The 22,559-nt window shown below is 39.4% G+C and overlaps 1 protein-coding gene across 1 annotated transcript; it reads right to left on the bottom strand.

Annotated features, from left to right (window-relative positions):
* Nucleotides 1–800: 800 nt before the first annotated feature.
* Nucleotides 801–22,224, bottom strand: LOC146479346 (uncharacterized). The gene is made up of 6 exons (XM_085110862.1): nucleotides 21,789–22,224; nucleotides 17,885–18,313; nucleotides 6,393–8,405; nucleotides 4,547–4,986; nucleotides 3,038–3,127; nucleotides 801–1,802 (listed from the first exon to the last, which is right to left on the bottom strand). Exons 1-6 carry the CDS (start codon nucleotides 21,856–21,858, stop codon nucleotides 1,701–1,703), a joined length of 3,144 nt encoding a protein of 1,047 aa, XP_084966988.1. The 5' UTR covers nucleotides 21,859–22,224; the 3' UTR covers nucleotides 801–1,700.
* Nucleotides 22,225–22,559: the final 335 nt, after the last annotated feature.

The following is a 22,559-nucleotide window of genomic DNA, read 5'->3' as shown; positions in this document are numbered from 1 at the left end:
CAAATGTACCGTGGGATAGCGTCGCGGAGATCATAAGACGTAATTTTTGGAGTGGAATTCTCGCACTTTGTTAAGTTAGTTAGCCCTTACCCTACCAAATTTTTTGGTCCTTTTTTCCAAAACGGTAAAGAAAAACCCAGCTTGCTAATGTAATATACAGTTTAAAATATCTTAATGAGCGTCATTCATTTCTGAAATCAAGATTACCGAAGAAAGTCGGGTCTTCGATAAAAAAAATTGTCTTAAAATGACAAAAGTAAAAACTACAAAATTTCACTGATCGACTCATGTAATAGGTATACCTCAAAACTGTAGCTTACTTTGCAGCTTTTAATGCATAGAACACTTTGAGATATGTAGGCGTCTGTAAATGAAAATATTCAACACTTCATAGGGGTAGTAAACCACATCATAGATACCAGAGGGTACCATAATGATTATTTACTTTGAAATGCAAAGATCCTTCCAAGACCAATTTACTAACGAAATTTTACTGTAATTGAGCAAATACTGACCAAGTTATGAGTTGCGGACCCACTATAGTTGAGTGAGTTAGAGATAACGATATACTCCAGGACCTAAGATGGGATACCCTCAAGCAAAGACGCTCTAAGCAGCTCACAATAAGTGTATTCAAATCTCTAAATAATCTCTTTCCTAAAAGTTTGGAAGAATATGTTTAAACCAACCTCCTGGGTTCATTCTTATGATGTAGGAGGTTCCTCTAGTGAAGCTGCTAAGAGGGCGTTTAGCTATAGGGGGCTGTCATGTTGAATGGCCTTGGTAACAAAATTAAAGGGCACTATCCCACAATTTTTATTGTATTTTGGTAAAAACTACTCAAATATTTGACAAAAAACCTTTTCTCTAACAAGAAATTGCTCTTAGAGCACCAGGAGAAAAATAATTTAGTGAAGTCTTTTATCTGCCCGGGCTTTTTCGACTCATTGAGCCTTCGTAACTTCCAGAACATTAAAGCTATGACAATGAAACCTAAAGGTTAAATAGCACTCTTTCTTAAATCCAGTCTTCAAAATGGGAGGATGTCGTCATATGACATGGGAATACCTTATTGATTCTTTACAGCAGCTGTCTCGGATTTTTTTATTTCTAAAAATCTGTAGAAAACCTTCAAATTGACTCAAAAATAATCAAAAACAATAAAAGAAATGCTAAAACGCTATAAAATTTAAAAAGTTATGAATGCTCAAAGTTAGCGCCCCCTCCCCCGTGATGAATATAGGGTTTATGCAAGTCAAGTTAATTCTAGCTTCTTGCCTTCACAGGTGTCTTTCTTAACATTCTCTTTCGGCATTGAGGATGTAATATCAAGGTACTCATTAGCGTACGCTTGCTAACAGAATTCAAGGTCTCCATGCACTTGTATACTCACAGTAATTTCTTTAAATGTAGCTTGTTGCGTCAATAGACCATTTTCACGATGGCATAATTTGACTAGAACTACCAAGAATTCGTTTCGTTTTCCTTTTCAAATTCAAATTTTGTAATCCCAATGGAGAGCAAAGAACAATAGAGCAAACACCTACATTTAAGAACCTACTTTTTTCAAGGTCAGCCTGAATAAGTCTTCATATATTTATTGTAAGGTTCTTATATAGCAGGTGTCTAAAATGACGAATTTCAGCCTGTAGGTTCTTAATCCACTTGTTCTTTTATACGGGTGTTTACTGTAGCTCTAATTAGCACGAGGTAACATAAGCCACCTCTTCTTCTCCATCTCTGACGTTGTCGCCGTCGTTGTCAACTTCGCCACCGGAGTCTTTGCTTGCAACACTTAATTTCTGTGTGAAGTAAAATTAAGAAATGGTGGTAAATACAGTTTGTTGGGCTCTACACTTGGTTAAAAAACGCTTGTACATGTGCGCGTAACTTGCTTTAACAAATCAGATATGTCCAGAAATGCACGCTAATGAGATCTATGAACTGTATGATAGACATCACAAGGTGCCCCTAACCTTAATTCTCACTAAAATACACATAATTCCTTCAAACATGAAGTCTTATCAAAACGACAAAAAGGCCTCTTTTATATGAAATTACCCAACTTCAGGGTTAAGTGCATTTTTGGACATAAGTGAACAAATCAGTCAAAATTGATTACTCGTTTAAAAAAAAGGACCAAGTTAAGGTCGTCCGAACCTATTTGAGCTTTAGGGAAAGGTTATTTATTATTAATTATTATTTATTTATGGTTGTGAGAATGTTTGAAAAACTGCAATACAAAAAAGTCACATAACTCTGAAATCTGGCAACGGGTTTTTTCCCCTTTCCTTCAGTTATCAAATAAGCCTCATAGCTCTAAAGTTTTATATCTGCAAATTTCCTGGCATGAATCATAACCACACAACTTGCCACAAAAAATGCTGGTTAAATTTAACATCATTTTCTGGTAACGCATTTGTGTTAGCCGGATGACACAAAAATTGCGGGAGAGTGTAGCCAGACTATCACTCTCCTGAAAGGAATCAAAAACCGAAAATCTCGGAATCAAAAACCGAAGGAAAAAAAATTCAGCACTACTAGTAGTTACATACTTTTGCTTCAAGATCTAATAGATCCTTCTCCAAAATAGCTGCCGAAAATTCAAATAAGTTAGTAAAAACGTATACCAGCACTAGAAAGAGCACTTTTACTTTAGTAACCCTGCAAAGTTTCAGCAGGTATAATATCAGCTGAGAAAATGTAAGTTGAAAAATGACGTATACCCGCAGTCATACCAACGTCTGTAAATTTGTCAAATTTCCTGAGCTGATATAACACCTTATATGCTGAAACTTTGCAAGGTTACTTAAGTAAAGGTGCTCTTTCCAGTGCTGGTATCAGTTTTTCATTCGGTTCACTTTTAACTCATTCAAATCTGTTGCCGCCATTTTGGCCGAAGGGTCTATTATGTCAACGAATTAGTCTCATTGTTACGTTAAGGCTGTTGTTATTGCTCAAAGGTTATTAGGTTTTTTATATTTAGTGATAACTGTCACTAGAATACAAGACCATATGCGTGCAGCCTGCCTAATACCTTCGATATTCTCGAGCGTTCAGACAACTCAAATGACTGGCTTTCGCGCTGCAAATGTACGTTTCCTCTCCGATGCATTCTTTCACGTATCTACAATGGAAAGAAGAATACAGTCAATTCTTTTGGTGAAGTGTTATCTTAGTAGTAACTCGACTGAAAAAGATCAATACTCGAAAAGTAGACCTGCGGGAAAAAAGATGGTAACTTACTATTGAAATTGATGATAGAAGCAGTAAATATGTCTGGAACATAGGACTACAAAGAAAACCCCTTAGCCCTGGAGAGGTGTTAGGAGTACCCAACGCAGACATTTTCAGCAAAATACTAAAATGTCGTTTACTGTTTAACCAAATCGTTTTATAACAAATACAGTTTGATGCTTTTTGAGTTTGGGCTAAATATTAAAGAAAATGTTAAGGACAGGAAACATATTTCTCAACTATGGGTCGCCGTTGGATGTCCGAAAATCCCAGCTGACCTTTTTCACACTCAAAATACCATTTCTGTTTTTCCGAAAACAGAACGAGCAATCATTTGCCATACTACAAAACTTTGAGGTGACAATTGATTCAGCAAAGAGAGCACCAAGTTTTTTTTACAACTAAAACAGAAAATTTTCGGTGGTTTAGGTCTTTAAAAAAATACTCTCAAAACAGCAACCCATGGCTTTCAGCATGCTGGACGGCTCTGACATTAATGAGAATGTATTTATAGTCTCATGGCGGTTTAAAATTCGTCTGTGTGGGGAGATCAGATGTCAGCATTTCAAAAACTCATTAATAATTCATAAGCCCATTGACCTATCCAATGGTCGATAAAACATCACGTGAAGTGGTTTTAAAACCCGATAAAACCTCCTCCTTATTAGTATACGGTGTTTAATGATTTTCTCGTATGCTAATTTCCAACGTTCACAAAGGCATCATTGTTATGAACTCTCTCGACACACGCTTTTCCAGGAATGTTTTTGAAGCTCTTCAAAAAACTCGCAGCACGTGTTTTATTGGGTCTAAAACCACTCGGCGCAATCCCGATAAAACACTTTTGCTCGTGTTTTAAACATTAGGTAAATTTAGAAAACGGCTCTAACGAGAAGGCAGAGACTCTTTGAGCACAATTGGTCAGACAATGTAAAAGGTGACATAGAAAAGAGGCTGCTTAACTGTTTTCCAAATTAGGTGAACTAGTATTCAGTAATCACATTAAGTCAGATTAGGCCTAACAGGTCAAAATCCGTTCATAAGATCCTTAGAAGCATGCAGTTTGTGGCGTCCAGTTTGCAGCAGGAATACTGCAGAAAAGCACGTATTAAGTAGTGAGAAAGTTGCTAACAATTACTGGAGGGATTGGGCCTGGTTTGGCCCGGATGGAATAGGGGGCCTGTATAGCTAAAAACCACTTTTTCAATTACTGGAGGGTTTTGGCCTGGTTTTGGGTGGGTGGAAAAGTGTGGCTAAAAAACACTTTTCAAGTCGAAGAAAAGTTAAGAAGCTAGCAAAGGTGGCTTACCACAAAAATTAGGACGAGAAGCAGGAAAAACACAATTGCGGATACAACTGCGATGAGACCAATGGCCCACGCCTTCAATCCTGAACCTTGCTTTCCTATTGCACTGACGAATACTTGATTTACGTCCACATCTGTAATAGTGAACTCTGAACCATCGTCTCCTTTCATTAGAACTTCTTTCAAATTGCCGTCGGTAACACGGGATGTGCTTTTGAAGTAAACTGTAAAGTCGAAAATAACACTTCCTTGCCGGAAGTTTTCTACGCTAACTCCGAGAAAATCCTCCTGGTATGAATTCCGGAGTACGACGGTCAAATATTTAATGAGATTGCGATGGAGGACTTTGTACTCATCGGAGCTGGTATCTGAATAGGAATCATTCCATGGAAGATTCCGCAATCTCGCGCTTCCTTCAAACATTTTGGAGTCCTTTGGTTTTTCTGAAAAATTAACACATTTTTTTTACATATATTAGAGCACAAAGTGGTGAATGAGAGGATTTATTAAAATGATTTTTAGTTCTGTGTACAGAATAAGGTGTAGTGATGTTTGTATTGGTGTCTGCAACAATGTAAGCCTTGAAGTTCTTACCATTTATAACTCTATTAATATACCTAAAGGAATTAAAACCCTGATTACAAAGCCTTTGGATATTGATGACCCTTGGATTGTCAGAATTCTATAAGAGGGTCAGGATGGGGGTACTGGAATCTCAGCTATCAGTTAAATTTTCTGCCATTTCTCAGCTGACAGTTAAAATTTTGACCGATTCTCAGCTTTTAGTTAACCCAATGAATCTGCACCCTCCTATAAATGATCGAGATTATAATTCTCTGTTCCTGGTAGCAGACTTAATAATATAAATTGTCATCGTTATGGATCCTTTTTTAACGTTCAAGCTAAGGTCTAGTAACCTTTACGTCTGCATAAGCAACTTCCACAAAATTGACACTAGTTTATATTTAATATGTTCACAAAAAATTGGACTTGACATGTAGTTTTTTCCTGTTTATTCCACCCGATAATCTCATTTGTTTAGATCATAAGCCCCTGACCTTGATCGAACATATAAAGAATAAAACAAAAAGGTTAAGACTAAGCGAAATTAAAGCAATTAAAGCATAATTTTAATGAAAAATACATTATTGCAATTGCATGTTATAGCTCAGAGCTAAATTTTTTCCGAGTCCGATTGGTTTAAATTGATCATGCGACGAGATAGCATTCATCCGCTGAGAGACTCTATTCAGTCAGCGAAACACTTCGGCCATTTTATTCTTTCAATTCATTAACAAAGAGGTTATCCTGTCATTAGTTTATCATTATTTGTCTTTTTCATTTCAACCTTTCGCCTTGTTTAGCTTTAAATTCTAAATGCAAGTCTCAGTACAGTAACTTCTGTGGAAGCAAGTTATTTTATTGATAAACAATAAAAACAATTTCAGCCGTTGGAAGTTTGATCTTGCTAAAACTATCATATAAACTTAATATTTGTTTTAAAAAAATCAAAATTTTCGCACTGGAAGTATCGGCGGATAGTCCCTCGACACAAACACTCAACTGTTTGTATGAATAACTCCTCTCTCAAGGTCTACGAACAACCCGCGATTTCTACATGACTAACTACGCAAAAGTCTAAATAAATACCCATAAGTCACGTGACAACACTGAAAACAGCAACTGCTGAAGAAGACTGTGAGAAACAGTCCAAGGCTTCAGTGCTTTAACATTTCTAGACCTTGTCAGGAGAGTTATTTATACAATTGTTCAAGATTCCAAAATCAAGAATATCCATTATTACTCATTATTATTGCAGCCGGTATTAATCTTTTGATTAATCATTTACCTGTACCAGATGATGGTGTCAGAGATGCACCGATTGTAGACGTTGGGGATGTAGCACGTGCATCAAATGGCGTGGTTGGCGCTGGTAGTACGGTACTTGTTAAAGAAGTGGCTGTTTTGTTCAAATCAGATGTCGTCGATGGTGCTGGTATTACCACAATTATTACAGTAGTGGATGTTTTGTTCACATCAGATGTCGTGGTTGCTGGTGGTAGTACAACACTTGTTGCAGTAGTAAATGTTTTATTCACATCAGATGTCGTGGTTGGTGTTGGTAGTACATCACTTGTTGCAGTAGTGGATGTTTTATTCACATCAGATGTCGTAGTTGCTGCTGGTAGTACAACACTTGTTTCAGTAGTGGATGTTTTATTCACATCAGATGTCGTGGTTGCTGTTGGTAGTACATCACTTGTTGCAGTAGTGAATGTTTTATTCACATCAGATGTCGTGGTTGGTGTTGGTAGTACAACACCTGTTGCTGAAGTGAATGTTTTAGTCACATCAGATGTCGTGGTTGGTGTTGGTAGCAGAGCACTTGTTGCAGTAGTGTATGTTTTATTCACATCAGATGTCGTGGTTGGTGTTGGTAGTACAACACTTGTTGCAGTAGTGAATGTTTTAGTCACATCAGATGTCGTGGTTGGTGTTGGTAGCAGAGCACTTGTTGCAGTAGTGGATGTTTTATTCACATCAGATGTCGTGTTTGGTGTTGGTAGCAGAGCACTTGTTGCAGTAGTGTATGTTTTATTCACATCAGATGTCGTGGTTGGTGTTGGTAGCACATCACTTGTTGCAGTAGTGGATGTTTTATTCACATCAGATGTCGTGGTTGGTGCTGGTAGTACAGGACTTGTTGCAGTAGTGGATGTTTTATTCACATCAGATGTCGTGGTTGGTGCTGGTAGTACAGCACTTGTTGCAGTAGTGAATGTTTTATTCACATCAGATGTCGTGGTTGGTGTTGGTAGTACAACACTTGTTGCAGTAGTGGATGTTTTATTCACATCAGATGTCGTAGTTGGTTTTGGTAGCAGAGCACTTGTTGCAGTAGTGAATGTTTTATTCACATCAGATGTCGTGGTTGGTGTTGGTAGTACAGCAGTTGTTGCAGTAGTTGATGTTTTATTCACATCAGATGTCGTGGTTGATGTTGGTAGTACAACACTTGTTGCAGTAGTAAATGTTTTATTCACATCAGATGTCGTGGTTGGTGTTGGTAGTACAACACTTGTTGCAGTAGTGGATGTTTTATCCACATCAGATGTCGTGGTTGGTGTTGGTAGTACATCACTTGTTGCAGTAGTGGATGTTTTATCCACATCAGATGTCGTGGTTGTTGTTGGTAGCAGAGCACTTGTTGCAGTAGTGAATGTTATATTCACATCAGATGTCGTGGTTGGTGTTGGTAGTACAATACTTGTTTCAGTAGTGAATGTTTTGTTGACATCAGATGTCGTGGTTGGTGTAGGTAGCAGAGCACTTGTTGCAGTAGTGAATGTTATATTCACATCAGATGTCGTGGTTGGTGTTGGTAGTACAACACTTGTTGCAGTAGTGAATGTTTTATTCACATCAGATGTCGTGGTTGGTTTTGGTAGCAGAGCACTTGTTGCAGTAGTGAATGTTTTATTCACATCAGATGTCGTGGTTGGTTTTGGTAGCACAGCACTTGTATTACTGATGAATACTTGTTTAACTTCAACGCATGTGATAGTGAACTCTGAACCATCGCCTCCTTCCATTAACGCTTCTTGCAAAATGTCATCAGTAACATGGAAAGTGATTTTGAAGTAAACTGTAAAGTCAAAAATAACACTTCCTGGCCGGAAGTTTTGTACTCTAACTCCAAGAAAATCTTCTTGGTATGAATTCCGGAGTACGTCGGTCAAATATTTGATAAGACTGCTATGGAGGACTTTGTACTCATGCGAGTTGGCATTTGAATAGGAATCATTCCATGCAACACTTAATCTCGCGCTCCCTTGAACTCTTCTGGAGTACTTTGTTATTTCTGAAAATTTTAATACATTTTATACTGAGTATTAGGCAAATGAAACATGTATAGAGTGGTGGGTAAGTGAGAGTTATAAAAATGATTTTCAGTTCTGAGCACAGAATAAGATGCAGTGATGTCTGCATTGGTTTCTGCAACAATGTAAGCCTTCTTACTGTATGTTTATAACTCTATTAATATACGTAGAGGAATTAAAACGCCCATTAGAAAGCCTTTGGATAATCTGTACCTCCAATAAAAAATGACCGTTGGATTGTCAGAATTCTATAAGAGGGTCTGGATGGGGGTACTGGAATCTCAACTATCAGTTACATTTTACTGGAATATACCCTATTCTATGTTATAGCTCACAACTAAATTTTTTGGCGGGATTTCTGGGGATCTGTTCAATCTGATGGCGAGGAGAAGAAGGAAGACTACCTCGGAAAAAGTTCTATCTCATAACAACGAGTATCATTTGCTCTAAGCCCATTGGCTACCTTACGGTGCTATCCTCACCTGGTACGACCCACCTCCACTGGATTATCACGTGAACACCACGCCTCGAAATAAATTACATTATGTCGGGCCATAATGTTTGATTTTTCTAAGAGTCTGATTGGTTTATATTGATCATGTGATATGAAAGCATTCATCCCCTGAGAGACACTATCAGCGCATACTGTCCATCCGGCCGGGATTGATAGTACACTCGTCCACGAGAAACTCCCATTTATTCTTGAAATACATTGACAAATAGGTTGCATTCGCTGCATTTTTATTTTACCCCATACGTTGTTTACTAGTCTTTTTCATTTCAACCTCTCGCCTCACCCTGTTTAGCCTCAGATTCAAAATGCTAGTCTCAGTGATTTGCGCGGAAACAAATGTAATGAAATACAATAAAAACAGCAGAGTGTTTCTGTAGAGGTACTATCGAATAACAGTTGCCCCTTGGAAATTTAAAGTCCTTAAAACTAGAATACAAGCCTCGCTTCTCGGGCTTATATTTGTATAAAGAACGCCATATTTTAGCGCTGCAACTATCAGGCCATAATAACGCGACAGAAATACTCTGTTGTTTAATTATTTACCTGTACCAGTTAATGATGGACCGATAGAAGAGGTTGGGGATGCACCACGAGAATCAGATGTCTTGGTTGGTGCTGGTAGCAAAGCACTTGTTTCAGTAGTGAATGTTATGTTTACATCAGATGTCGTGGTTGGTGTTGGTAACACATCACTTGTTGCAGTAGTCAATGTTTTATTCACATCAGATGTCGTGGTTGGTGCTGGTAGCAGAGCACTTGTTGCAGTAGTAAACGTTTTATTCACATCAGATGTCGTGGTTGGTGTTAGTAGTACAGCACTTGTTGCAGTAGTGGATGTTTTATTCACATCAGATGTCGTGGTTGCTCTTGGTAGTACATCACTTGTTGCAGTAGTGAATGTTTTATTCACATCAGATGTCGTGGTTGGTGTTGGTAGTACAGCACTTGTTGCAGTAGTGAATGTTTTATTCACATCAGATGTCGTGGTTGGTGTTGGTAGTACAGCACTTGTTGCAGTAGTGAATGTTTTATTCACATCAGATGTCGTGGTTTGTGTTGGTAGTACAGCACTTGTTGCAGTAGTGAATGTTTTATTCACATCAGATGTCGTGGTTGGTGTTGGTAGTACAGCACTTGTTGCAGTAGTGAATGTTTTATTCACATCAGATGTCGTGGTTGGTGTTGGTAGTACAACACTTGTTGCAGTAGTGAATGTTTTATTCACATCAGATGTCGTGGTTGGTGTTGGTAGTACAACACTTGTTGCAGTAGTGAATGTTTTATTCACATCAGATGTCGTAGTTGGTGTTGGTAGTACAGCACTTGTTGCAGTAGTGAATGTTTTATTCACATCAGATGTCGTGGTTGGTGTTGGTAGTACATCACTTGTTGCAGTAGTGAATGTTTTATTCACATCAGATGTCGTGGTTGGTGTTGGTAGTACAGCACTTGTTGCAGTAGTGAATGTTTTATTCACATCAGATGTCGTGGTTGGTGTTGGTAGTACAGCAGTTGTTGCAGTAGTGAATGTTTTATTCACATCAGATGTCGTGGTTGGTGTTGGTAGCACATCACTTGTTGCAGTAGTGAATGTTTTATTCACATCAGATGTCGTGGTTGGTGTTGGTAGCACATCACTTGTTGCAGTAGTGAATGTTTTATTCTCATCAGATGTCGTGGTTGGTGTTGGTAGTACATCACTTGTTTCAGTAGTGAATGTTTTATTCACATCAGATATCGTGGTTGGTGTTGGTAGTACACCACTTGTTGCAGTAGTGAATGTTTTATTCACATCAGATGTCGTTGTTGGTGTTGGTAGTACAACACTTGTTTCGGTAGTGAATGTTTTATTCACATCAGATGTCGTGGTTGGTGTTGGTAGTACAACACTTGTTTCAGTAGTGAATGTTTTATTCACATCAGATGTCGTGGTAGGTGTTGGCAGTACATCACTTGTTGCAGTAGTGGATGTTTTATTCACATCAGATGTCGTGGTTGGTGTTGGTAGTACATCACTTGTTGCAGTAGTGGATGTTTTATTCACATCAGATGTCGTGGTTGGTGTTGGAAGTACATCACTTGTTGCAGTAGTGGATGTTTTATTCACATCAGATGTCGTGGTTGGTGTTGGTAGTACATCACTTGTTGCAGTAGTGGATGTTTTATTCACATCAGATGTCGTGGTTGGTGTTGGTAGCAGAGCACTTGTTGCAGTAGTGAATGTTTTATTCACATCAGATGTCGTAGTTGGTGTTGGTAGTACAGCACTTATTGCAGTAGTGAATGTTTTATTCACATCAGATGTCGTGATTGGTGTTGGCAGTACATCACTTGTTGCAGTAGTGGATGTTTTATTCACATCAGATGTCGTGGTTGGTGTTGGTAGTACAGCACTTGTTGCAGTAGTGGATGTTTTATTCACATCAGATGTCGTGGTTGGTGTTGGCAGTACATCACTTGTTGCAGTAGTGGATGTTTTATTCACATCAGATGTCGTGGTTGGTGTTGGTAGCAGAGCACTTGTTGCAGTAGTGAATGTTTTATTCACATCAGATGTCGTGGTTGGTGTTGGTAGTACATCACTTGTTGCAGTAGTGGATGTTTTATTCACATCAGATGTCGTGGTTGGTGTTGGTAGTACAGCACTTGTTGCAGTAGTGAATGTTTTATTCACATCAGATGTCGTGGTTGGTGTTGGCAGTACATCACTTGTTGCAGTAGTGGATGTTTTATTCACATCAGATGTCGTGGTTGGTGTTGGTAGTACAGCACTTGTTGCAGTAGTGAATGTTTTATTCACATCAGATGTCGTTGTTGGTGTTGGTAGTACAACACTTGTTTCAGTAGTGAATGTTTTATTCACATCAGATGTCGTGGTTGGTGTTGGTAGTACAACACTTGTTGCAGTAGTGAATGTTTTATTCACATCAGATGTCGTGGTTGGTGTTCGCAGTACATCACTTGTTGCAGTAGTGAATGTTTTATTGACATCAGATGTCGTGGTTGGTGTTGGTAGTACATCACTTGCTGCAGTAGTGGATGTTTTATTCACATCAGATGTCGTGGTTGGTGTTGGCAGTACATCACTTGTTGCAGTAGTGGATGTTTTATTCACATCAGATGTCGTGGTTGGTGTTGGCAGTACATCACTTGTTGCAGTAGTGAATGTTTTATTGACATCAGATGTCGTGGTTGGTGTTGGTAGTACATCACTTGCTGCAGTAGTGGATGTTTTATTCACATCAGATGTCGTGGTTGGTGTTGGCAGTACATCACTTGCTGCAGTAGTGGATGTTTTATTCACATCAGATGTCGTGGTTGGTGTTGGCAGTACATCACTTGTTGCAGTAGTGAATGTTTTATTCACATCAGATGTCGTGGTTGGTGTTGGTAGTACATCACTTGTTGCAGTAGCAAATGTTTTATTCACATCAGATGTCGTGGTTGGTGTTGGCAGTACATCACTTGTTGCAGAAGTGGATGTTTTATTCACATCAGATGTCGTGGTTGGTGTTGGTAGCAGAGCACTTGTTGCAGTAGTGGATGTTTTATTCACATCAGATGTCGTGGTTGGTGTTGGTAGTACATCACTTGTTGCAGTAGGGAATGTTTTAATCACATCAGATGTCGTGGTTGGTGTTGGTAGTACAACACTTGTTGCAGTAGTGGATGTTTTATTCACATCAGATGTCGTGGTTGGTGTTGGTAGTACATCACTTGTTGCAGTAGCGAATGTTTTATTCACATCAGATGTCGTGGTTGGTGTTGGCAGTACATCACTTGTTGCAGTAGTGGATGTTTTATTCACATCAGATGTCGTGGTTGGTGTTGGTAGCAGAGCACTTGTTGCAGTAGTGAATGTTTTATTCACATCAGATGTCGTGGTTGGTGTTGGTAGTACATCACTTGTTTCAGTAGTGGATGTTTTATTCACATCAGATGTCGTTGTTGGTGTTGGCAGTACATCACTTGTTGCAGTAGTGAATGTTTTATTCACATCAGATGTCGTGGTTGGTGTTGGTAGTACATTACTTGTTGCAGTAGTGAATGTTTTATTCACATCAGATGTCGTGGTTGGTGTTGGTAGTACATCACTTGTTGCAGTAGTGGATGTTTTATTCACATCAGATGTCGTTGTTGGTGTTGGCAGTACATCACTTGTTGCAGTAGTGAATGTTTTATTCACATCAGATGTCGTGGTTGGTGTTGGTAGTACATCACTTGTTGCAGTAGTGGATGTTTTATTCACATCCGATGTCGTGGTTGGTGTTGGTAGTACAGCACTTGTTGCAGTAGTGGATGTTTTATTCACATCAGATGTCGTGGTTGGTGTTGGTAGTACAGCACTTGTTGCAGTAGTGGATGTTTTATTCACATCAGATGTCGTGGTTGGTGTAGGTAGCAGAGCACTTGTTGCAGTAGTGGATGTTTTATTCACATCAGATGTCGTGGTTGCTGTTGGTAGTACATCACTTGTTGCAGTAGTGGATGTTTCATTCACATCAGATGTCGTGGTTGGTGTTGGTAGTACCGCACTTGTTGCAGTAGTGGATGTTTTATTCACATCAGATGTCGTGGTTGCTGTTGGTAGTACATCACTTGTTGCAGTAGTGGATGTTTTATTCACATCAGATGTCGTGGTTGGTGTTGGTAGTACATCACTTGTTTCAGTAGTGGATGTTTTATTCACATCAGATGTCGTGGTTGCTGTTGGTAGTACAACACTTGTTGCAGTAGTGAATGTTTTATTCACATCAGATGTCGTGGTTGCTGTTGGTAGTACAACACTTGTTTCAGTAGTGGATGTTTTATTCACATCAGATGTCGTGGTTGCTGTTGGTAGTACAACACTTGTTGCAGTAGTGAATGTTTTATTCACATCAGATGTCGTGGTTGGCGTTGGTAGTACAACACTTGTTTCAGTAGTGGATGTTTCATTCACATCAGATGTCGTGGTTGGTGTTGGTAGTACAACACTTGTTGCAGTAGTGAATGTTTTATTCACATCAGATGTCGTGGTTGCTGTTGGTAGTACAACACTTGTTGCAGTAGTGAATGTTTTATTCACATCAGATGTCGTGGTTGGTGTTGGTAGTACATCACTTGTTGCAGTAGTGGATGTTTTATTCACATCAGATGTCGTGGTTGGTGTTGGCAGTACATCACTTGTTGCAGTAGTGGATGTTTTATTCACATCAGATGTCGTGGTTGGTGTTGGCAGTACATCACTTGTTGCAGTAGTGGATGTTTTATTCACATCAGATGTCGTGGTTGGTGTTGGTAGTACAGCACTTGTTGCAGTAGTGAATGTTTTATTCACATCAGATGTCGTGGTTGGTGTTGGTAGTACAGCACTTGTTGCAGTAGTGAATGTTTTATTCACATCAGATGTCGTGGTTGGTGTTGGTAGTACAACACTTGTTGCAGTAGTGGATGTTTTATTCACATCAGATGTCGTGGTTGGTGTTGGTAGTACATCACTTGTTGCAGTAGTGGATGTTTTATTCACATCAGATGTCGTGGTTGGTGTTGGTAGTACCGCACTTGTTGCAGTAGTGAATGTTTCATTCACATCAGATGTCGTGGTTGGTGTTGGTAGTACATCACTTGTTGCAGTAGTGAATATTTTATTCACATCAGATGTCGTGGTTGGTGTTGGTAGTACAGCACTTGTTGCAGTAGTGGATGTTTTATTCACATCAGATGTCGTGGTTGGTGTTGGTAGTACAGCACTTGTTGCAGTAGTGGATGTTTTATTCACATCAGATGTCGTGGTTGGTGTTGGTAGTACATCACTTGTTGCAGTAGTGGATGTTTTATTCACATCAGATGTCGTGGTTGGTGTTGGCAGTACATCACTTGTTGCAGTAGTGGATGTTTTATTCACATCAGATGTCGTGGTTGGTGTTGGTAGCAGAGCACTTGTTGCAGTAGTGAATGTTTTATTCACACCAGATGTCGTGGTTGGTGTTGGTAGTACATTACTTGTTGCAGTAGTGAATGTTTTATTTACATCAGATGCCGTGGTTGGTGTTGGTAGTACCGCACTTGTTGCAGTAGTGAATGTTTTATTCACATCAGATGTCGTGGTTGGTGTTGGTAGTACATCACTTGTTGCAGTAGTGAATGTTTCATTCACATCAGATGTCGTGGTTGGTGTTGGTAGTACATCACTTGTTGCAGTAGTGAATATTTTATTCACATCAGATGTCTTGGTTGGTGTTGGTAGTACATCACTTGTTGCAGTAGTGGATGTTTTATTCACATCAGATGTCGTGGTTGGTGTTGGTAGTACATCACTTGTTTCAGTAGTGGATGTTTTATTCACATCAGATGTCGTGGTTGCTGTTGGTAGTACAACACTTGTTGCAGTAGTGAATGTTTTATTCACATCAGATGTCGTGGTTGCTGTTGGTAGTACAACACTTGTTTCAGTAGTGGATGTTTTATTCACATCAGATGTCGTGGTTGCTGTTGGTAGTACAACACTTGTTGCAGTAGTGAATGTTTTATTCACATCAGATGTCGTGGTTGGTGTTGGTAGTACAACACTTGTTTCAGTAGTGGATGTTTCATTCACATCAGATGTCGTGGTTGGTGTTGGTAGTACAACACTTGTTGCAGTAGTGAATGTTTTATTCACATCAGATGTCGTGGTTGGTGTTGGTAGTACAACACTTGTTGCAGTAGTGAATGTTTTATTCACATCAGATGTCGTGGTTGGTGTTGGTAGTACATCACTTGTTGCAGTAGTGGATGTTTTATTCACATCAGATGTCGTGGTTGGTGTTGGCAGTACATCACTTGTTGCAGTAGTGGATGTTTTATTCACATCAGATGTCGTGGTTGGTGTTGGCAGTACATCACTTGTTGCAGTAGTGGATGTTTTATTCACATCAGATGTCGTGGTTGGTGTTGGTAGTACAGCACTTGTTGCAGTAGTGAATGTTTTATTCACATCAGATGTCGTGGTTGGTGTTGGTAGTACAGCACTTGTTGCAGTAGTGAATGTTTTATTCACATCAGATGTCGTGGTTGGTGTTGGTAGTACAACACTTGTTGCAGTAGTGGATGTTTTATTCACATCAGATGTTGTGGTTGGTGTTGGTAGTACATCACTTGTTGCAGTAGTGGATGTTTTATTCACATCAGATGTCGTGGTTGGTGTTGGTAGTACCGCACTTGTTGCAGTAGTGAATGTTTCATTCACATCAGATGTCGTGGTTGGTGTTGGTAGTACATCACTTGTTGCAGTAGTGAATATTTTATTCACATCAGATGTCGTGGTTGGTGTTGGTAGTACAGCACTTGTTGCAGTAGTGGATGTTTTATTCACATCAGATGTCGTGGTTGCTGTTGGTAGTACAGCACTTGTTGCAGTAGTGGATGTTTTATTCACATCAGATGTCGTGGTTGGTGTTGGTAGTACATCACTTGTTGCAGTAGTGGATGTTTTATTCACATCAGATGTCGTGGTTGGTGTTGGCAGTACATCACTTGTTGCAGTAGTGGATGTTTTATTCACATCAGATGTCGTGGTTGGTGTTGGTAGCAGAGCACTTGTTGCAGTAGTGAATGTTTTATTCACACCAGATGTCGTGGTTGGTGTTGGTAGTACATTACTTGTTGCAGTAGTGAATGTTTTATTTACATCAGATGCCGTGGTTGGTGTTGGTAGTACCGCACTTGTTGCAGTAGTGAATGTTTTATTCACATCAGATGTCGTGGTTGGTGTTGGTAGTACATCACTTGTTGCAGTAGTGAATGTTTCATTCACATCAGATGTCGTGGTTGGTGTTGGTAGTACATCACTTGTTGCAGTAGTGAATATTTTATTCACATCAGATGTCTTGGTTGGTGTTGGTAGTACATCACTTGTTGCAGTAGTGAATGTTTCATTCACATCAGATGTCGTGGTTGCTGTTGGTAGTACAGGCCTTGTTGCAGTAGTGAATGTTTTATTCACATCAGATGTCGTGGTTGATGTTGGTAGTACAACACTTGTTGTAGTAGTGAATGTTTTATTCACATCAGATGTCGTGGTTGGTTTTGGCAGCACATCACCTGTTGCAGAAGTGGATGTTTTTTTCACATCAGATGTCGTGGTTGGTGTTGGTAGTACAAGACTCTTTGCAGTAGTGGATGTTTTATTCACACCGGATGTCGTGGTTGGTGTGGGTAGCAGAGCACTTGTTGCAGTAGTGAATATTATATTCACATCAGATGTCGTGGTTGGTGTGGGTAGTACAGGCCTTGTTGCAGTAGTGAATGTTTTGTTCACATCAGATGTCGTGGTTGGTGTTGGTAGTACACCACTTGTTGCAGTAGTGAATGTTTTGTTCACATCAGATATCTTGGTTGGTGTTGGTGGTACAGCACTTGTTTCAGTAGTGAATGTTTCATTCACATCAGATATCGTAGTTGGTGTTGGTAGTACACCACTTGTTGCAGTAGTGAATGTTTCATTCACATCAGATGTCGTGGTTGCTGTTGGTAGTACAATCCTTGTTGCAGTAGTGAATGTTTTATTCACATCAGATGTCGTAGTTGGTGTTGGTAGTACAGGCCTTGTTTTAGTGGTAAATTTTTTATTCACATCAGATATCGTGGTTGGTGTGGCTGGTACCGCACGTGTTTTAGTAGTGAATATTTTATTCACATTAGATGTCGTGGTTGGTGTTGGTAGCACATCACTTGTTGCAGTAGTGAATGTTTTATTCACATCAGATGTCGTGGTTGCTCTTAGTAGTACAACACTTGTTTCAGTAGTGGATGTTTTATTCACATCAGATGTCGTGGTTGATGTTGGTAGTACAGGCCTTGTTGCAGTAGTGAATGTTTTATTCACATCAGATGTCGTGGTTGGGGTTGGTAGTACCGCACTTGTTTTAGTAGTAAATTTTTTATTCTCATCAGATATCGTGGTTGGTGTGGGTAGTACCGCACTTGTTTCAGTAGTAACTGTTTTATTCACATCAGATGTCTTTGTTGGTGTTGCTAGCACAGCACTTGTTGCAGTAGTTGATGTTTTATTCTCATCGGATGTCGTGGTTGGGGCTGTTAGGTTTGCACTTTTTGTAGCATTTGATTTTATTTTGACAGAAGGCGACGTTTTTGGCGTGGAGAGTTCAGTACTTTCTGCATAAGTTGATGTTTTAATCACAGCAACTGACGAGGTTTGCGACGAAATCGCCGCTATTGTTGCAGTTTGATTTGCCTCAAATGACTTGCTCGGTAATAGTATATCGGCATTTAGGTCAGCAGTTGATGTTTTCTTCGCACCAGACGATGTTGTTGGCAATACTACCTCTTTTGCTTCAGCAGTGGATGTTTCTTTTACGCCAAAGGATAAGGAAGGTGAAGACAGTACAGCGCCTGTTTTAACAAAGGATCATGTTTTATTCACCAGAAATGATAGTGCGGGGGAAGAAAGTACAGCTCTTGATCTTTTTGCAGCAGTAGAGGTACGAGCACTTAAGTTTGGAAAACATTAGGGAACATAAGGGAAGATGGAAAATGGTCATGTTCCTTTACCGATTGTTGCCATATCAATCTAAAATAGTTGTTATCATTTTCAGTCAATTTTTTTTTTTGTAACTTAGGCCTTGGTGCAAACGTCGAATCTTAGTCGAACTTAATTCGTCGAACCTATTAATTTTGAAATATGCGCATGAATGGTGCGACGTTTGCCGCAATTAAGTTCGACTCAAATTAATTGGTTCGACTCCAGCATAAGTTCGACTTGCCAAGTCGGATAACTTGACAGTGGCTCGGCGTTTCAGCAAACGCCGCTCTAAACACACGCTGAACTCAATACATAAATCATGCAAATTACAAAATAATTGATTCAAATGTGATGGATTGCGCAAACGTTACAAAAATACCGACTCCCCCATCTGCCTAACGCTATCCCTTCTCCCCCCTCCCCGGACAAACATGCGCTGTACAAAGACAATTTCGTGACCGGGAACATTCTCGTCCCCTGAGCCCCGCTCCTTTTGGCCAGCGCCACAAAAGCGCTGGCCATAAGGAACGCGGCTCTGGGGACGAGAGTGGACCGGGAATGGCGAGCTATCGAAAGTCATTGCCGATATCGCACAACGTGATGGAAATGTGTTTTTTGTGTTGCATGGACACTAAATATAAATGCTTGAGATGCGAATTGCCTATTTGCAATAAATGCTCAGAGCTGTATGTAATGCGAGTCTTCTCTTATTATTGTTCGCAATTAACTGTCAAACTCAGAGGCCCGACGAGCACTGTATTTCGGCATTTCGCTAGCAAGTCCTAGCAGTAACTAGCCACGCATCGAGTGACTAGCACGGGGACACGTGCTTATTCCAGTGTTTTAATGAAGTGCAGCTTGTGAATTAGGATCGACGCAAGTTCGACGTTTGCTACTACGCTGGAATTAAGTCAACTCTTTGTCGAACCTATTTTTAATAAATTCGACGCGACTTAGATTGGACGTTTGCCCTAGGCCTTAGTTTAAATATGCCTATTATATAAACAGGAGTGGTTAACTGGAAAATACACCACTCGCAAAATTCACACGAAACTACATCAGGGATCCGAGTGGCGTATTTTCCATATCTTTACTAGGGAATTAGATCTGTTCCTCTTATTACCAAGTATTCTAGTTACCGGGTAGCACGAAAATTGTGCGGGAGTTTTATTTTGCAGATGGCGATTTTTTGCGATTTGCGGGAACAAATTCTTGCGGTTCGAGATGCCTGAAATTTCTGATGGGAACTAATTTTTACGATGCTCTGTTCAAGCAGCAGAACAATTAAGTGGAAGAAACCTTCACATTTTCAACTTTTATTGTACGGTATGTTCAGTCACAGTTTACTCTGCTTACAATTAGACACATATCACCATAATACCTCACGGCGCAAAGGGACTGAACACTGAGAACAAAACAAAAAGCCTACCCTTACCATGCACAACAAAACACTGTTTCTTTACGGTTTGCCACGGCAAGTATTTCCGTGTATTATTTTACAAGAAAGCAGTATGAATGTTTGAATTTCCGTAATTGAAACCTTTCTAGGCATACAGCAAATTTGAGACCTAAATGGGAGTGGTCTGCTAAAATGCCGAACTATGCCCTATTGTAACGCAATGACACAGAATCAGTCGATAACAATAACACTCTTGTTCAAATGAAGTTTCAAGAACTGAAATAACTTCTGTGCAAGCGCCACTAGAGACACTAGAACATGGTGGGTCTGCTGCATGATTCGAGTCTGTACGTTCAGCTTCTGATGACCCATTTTAGCGAATCTAATGTACTTAATTGCTTTACTCTTGACAGCTCTAGTTGCTTTCTCCAATGGAAAATCATGTTAATGTTCTTGTTTAAGTCCAATGTATATCGCCCCAGTGGCACAAGTCTATTAAAAAGGGAGTTTTTAATTTGACTGAGGCCAAGGGGAGTTAATTTTGGCGGTGTTATATTTTGCGGGTGTTTTTTTCTGCGGGAACTAATTTTTGCGGATCGAGGTCAATCCGCAAAATCCGCAAAAATAAGAAACCGCAAAATTTTCATGCTACACGGTATATTACGTAATATTAACACGCCTAGGATATTTAAGTCGCCTGTTGTAAAATATCTTTACATGACTATGACTCTGTAATATAGCCGAAATATTGTAAGTTTCAACTATCTTATCAATTCTCGGCCTTGCTTTCTTCATTTGTTTTCAAAATTGTCAGATGGCTCTGGATTTTGAGACTGTGTATGCAGTGTTCCCAGTTTCCGGAATGACTCAGTCAAAAATTAGAAATCACAAATTAGAAAATTTTTTTAAGGCGAAACAGCTTCGTCCGACATGAGCCAAAGAAAGAAAAAACCGATAAAAATTTTACCTTGTTCTTTTGGTGACAAAGGTTGTTAACTTTGTCAAGGACATTTCAGTAATGATAGTTTGAAATGCTTACGTACACGCGTGTGCATCAAAACAGTTATGAAGATCACATTCTTGGTTGTGTTTTGAAGAAATTTCTAGACGAATATCTCAGCTTTTTGTTTTGTTTTGTTTTGTTTTTGTTTTTCATCATTCAGCAGCTAGGTCTGGGCAAAGATTTTAGGATATTTAATTTCTCCGACAACTCTATCTTCAGTTTAAATTTGGAACTTTCTACAAAATCCAAGGGTCATCCACAGCTATTTTTTCAATTCAATTCAAACCGCACGAAAGAAGAATAAGAAGTGAACAGATTCTGTTTGATGTCGAGATCACGGCAACTCATCAAATGTTTTCATATTTATATGTTTATAATAAAGGATCAATCAGGACCTACCGTCTAAGGGCAAATTCTAAAATAAATAAACTAAATAAGGAGATTACGTAACCAAGCCGGCTAAGATTTCTATAGCCACACCTTACAATTTCTTTGCAAACTAGAAATCGAATGACAGAACCTTCTTGTACAAAGAAAAAAAAAACACGATAGACAGGTATTGCTCAGTCAGTTTTGAATGGCCACACTTTAAGATTTCATTCACAGGCACAAAAGCTGGAACCACCTTATGCCGTACAAGAAAAGATCCACAGAAAAGTACTGCTCGGTAGCCTTCATTTGAATGATCACACTTTAGGATTTCATCCACAGACTCGTAAGTTAGTGACACCTTACACAACGTAAATAAATAGCACCTCAGGAAATTACTACACAGTAACCTTCATTTCAAATACCGTCATACTCAGTCTTGCGGCTGGAATTCAGCTGCAGGCAAAACCGATAGTACAGTCTAGTCATCGGTCGGCCGGTATGAACTTTGGAACAAAAATACATCATTTTCGAGAAAATGGTTGTATTTAAAAAAATTAATTATTTTTCTTACCTGTATTAATAAGTATGATAACAACAAGAAGATGTAAGCCTGGTGAGATACGGGAGAGTACGCAAACCATTTTCCAAGCGATATGCTGTCGTGCGCGGTTCGAGTCTCAAACAGCCTCAGCTCAAACCACGTGCTGGTAATCAAGTAATTCTGTCTATAAGGTCGACTAATCCTACTCCAGCAGGGAAAATGAAAAGATGTGAAGAACTGGAGCCCCGACTCTTGTCAACAATATTATTGATATATGTTTCGTATTTCTACCCCGACGTAGAAAATAAATTTCCTTTTATACTCGTCTGTAGACTCTTCCTCTTCTTTCTAGGTAAATCGCACACCGGACGTTGGATGTCTGTCAGCGTTAATAATCGAATCATCCGCGCATGCTGCTCACATTTTGCGCGTGACAACAGTGAAATGTTGAAACTCGCAAGCCGGATGCACGCGCTTTTCTTTTCAGTAGAGAAATTTCGGTGGTAGCCTTTCTCTTTTTCTACTAACTTTATTGTTGGTGAGTTAGTCTAGTCGACCGTAAGGTCGTAGTTATTGTCCATCACTGGGCGTAAGTCAACAAACTTCGAACTTTGATAATTTTTTTTTCTTCAAAGGAAACGACATTGGTGAAATTAATCTATTGCGGAATGGATCAAGCGTCGAACTTCACTTGAAACGAGCTAAGTTGCAATATAGGATAATCGAAATAAACTTAAAAGGGAATTTTTAAATTTTTTTTAAAAACGTTCGACTTATGATCCATCTGGCAGATGGCCATCG

This window comes from Pavona decussata, unplaced genomic scaffold (assembly GCF_977016875.1).
Source record: "Pavona decussata unplaced genomic scaffold, jaPavDecu1.1 SCAFFOLD_59, whole genome shotgun sequence".
Classification (NCBI taxonomy): domain Eukaryota; kingdom Metazoa; phylum Cnidaria; class Anthozoa; order Scleractinia; family Agariciidae; genus Pavona; species Pavona decussata.
Note: the sequence above shows the minus strand (reverse complement) of the source record. Positions and strands in the feature narration are given on the sequence as shown.

Coding starts and splice junctions, on each gene's coding strand:
- LOC146479346 (XM_085110862.1), bottom strand. CDS start 21,858: ATGGTTTGCGTACTCTCCCGTATCTCACCAGGCTTACATCTTCTTGTT. Junction 8,406..17,884: donor AACAGTTACTACTGAAACAA/GTGCGGTACTAC, acceptor TAAAATTTTCAG/AAATAACAAAGTACTCCAGA. Junction 3,128..4,546: donor TTCTCGTCCTAATTTTTGTG/GTAAGCCACCTT, acceptor TTTCCATTGTAG/ATACGTGAAAGAATGCATCG.